Raw genomic sequence first — 2055 nt, forward strand, 5'->3', positions numbered from 1 at the left:
TGGATAACGAGGTATACTATCCACACAGGTGGATAACAAGGTATACTATTCACACAGTTGGATAACGAGGTATACTATCCACACAGGTGGATAACGAGGTATACTATTCACACAGGTGGATAACGAGGTATACTATTCACACAGGTGGATAATGAGGTATACTATCCACACAGGTTGATAACAAGGTATACTATTCACACAGGTGGATAACAAAGTATACTATCCCCCTGTTACTATCCCCCTGTGTGGATAACGAGGTATACTATCCACACAGGTGGATAACAAAGTATACTATCCCCCTGTTACTATCCACCTGTGTGGATAACGAGGTATACTATTCACACAGGTGGATAACGAGGTATACTTTCCACACAGGTGGATAACAAGGTATACTATTCACAAAGGTGGATAACGAGATATACTATAGCTATCCACACAGGTGGATAACGAGGTATACCATCCACACAGGTGGATAGTGAGATATTGTGTGATTGCTAGACAAGATAGTTTAAGGTAAAGGTTAAGATCAGTCCTAGAAACAAGTTATATATGTATAATTTTATGTATTTTGTTCAGTTTGGAATATTTGTCCATGACTGGTCTTCATCGAAATAATAAGTTACCACGGTGACATGTAGGAGGGCATCAAATCATTCTTGTTACTAAAATGACGAGAGTGTCTGTTCTTCATAAAACACCAACACGATTCGTTTGCAATGTGTGTTTTGATTGGATACGGACCATGTTCTAATCTGCAATAGAATTATGATCAATCGTGTTAAGCTCTTCCCATCACACTTAAGCCACGCCCCATTTCTAACCAAAACAATATGGCGTCAAACTCGCCTCTTAGCGTAATCCCGCTGATAAGGCTAGCAGGCAACAGAACAGAAACAACCGTTGAAATGTATTTGTTGAATGAATTAAAAAGTAAAAAGTAAACATTCCTTGTTCTTACCACCATTTATTATTGAAAAGTTTTTTCCATCCGTGTGAAGGCATCTAGTTAGATCCAAAATCAAATGAAACATTTTTACATGTGTCATATGAATGTTGCACAAAACTCTTCACAAATCTGAACAAATAGTCACAATGTTTTGTCAATACGCACAGATTGGCATGCATAATGACATGGAAATGTAAGAATTTGGTCAATATTAATCCAAATATGTCATATAAACTTTGGTAACAGATTGTACATGAACAACCAAATTTTGTTTTTCTGTTAGATTAACTTTTTTAATTTTAGGTTTGAAATTAATTTCTTCCTTTTTTTTCCAGGCCTGAAGTTGGAGATTACAGAGTTGCACAGTTGAGAATCAAAAAGTTAGAGAAATTGTTGGCTATTCACAGCATCAGGTTTGTAAGACTGATACTATCATACAGTGTTGTTTTAGCATATTTCAATTTCAACATAATAGACAGTAGCAGATTCATTGAGAGCAGCAATCCTTAGATAAGATTAAGCGACTGGGGAAGTGTTATTATAGACTATAACCTGTGGCTTAGGTCTGGTACCCTAAACAACCTCACACAATAGCTACATGGACCATTTTAGAAGCATGATTACGTGTGTAACTCAAGTAATTTTTATTTCAACGTTTTGCTATATATTGATCAGTTACATTTTCTGATTCTTCAGTGTACCGGGAGAGAAACCATCTAAGGATCCGTACCGACTGAAGAAGTCCTACAGCACGAAAATGGAAGATGTGGAGTATCTGCCTCTCGATATCTGTCGCAATTACCTCAGGGTAAGAACTCGCCTAATTATGTCTCCCCTTCGAATGACCGATTCCTATCTTTTACGTAGCATGTGTATGACTGGTGGCCGGTTCCTATCTGTTATGTAGTATGTGTACGACTGGTGGCCGGTTCCTATCTCTTATGTAGTATGTGTACGACTGGTGGCCGATTCCTATCTCTTATGTAGTATGTGTATCACTGGTGGCCGATTCCTATCTCTTACATAGTATGTGTATGACTGGTGGCCGATTCCTATCTGTTACATAGTATGTGTACGACTGGTGGCCGATTCCTATCTCTTATGTAGTA

General features: G+C 38.0%; 1 protein-coding gene across 1 annotated transcript in view; it reads left to right on the forward strand.

Moving 5' to 3' along the window:
- The window catches only part of LOC110458732, a gene marked incomplete at its 3' end in the record, with an annotated part of 31013 nt that extends 29259 nt beyond the window's left edge, over positions 1-1754 (forward strand). Inside the window, exons 10-11 of the mRNA XM_021510615.1 lie at positions 1276-1359; positions 1643-1754. Coding sequence (XP_021366290.1) covers positions 1276-1359; positions 1643-1754 — 196 coding nt within the window. The remainder of the gene's footprint in view (positions 1-1275; positions 1360-1642) is intronic.
- Positions 1755-2055: the final 301 nt, after the last annotated feature.

Source organism: Mizuhopecten yessoensis, unplaced genomic scaffold (assembly GCF_002113885.1).
Source record: "Mizuhopecten yessoensis strain PY_sf001 unplaced genomic scaffold, ASM211388v2 scaffold9727, whole genome shotgun sequence".
In the NCBI taxonomy this organism is placed as follows: Eukaryota; Metazoa; Mollusca; class Bivalvia; order Pectinida; family Pectinidae; genus Mizuhopecten; species Mizuhopecten yessoensis.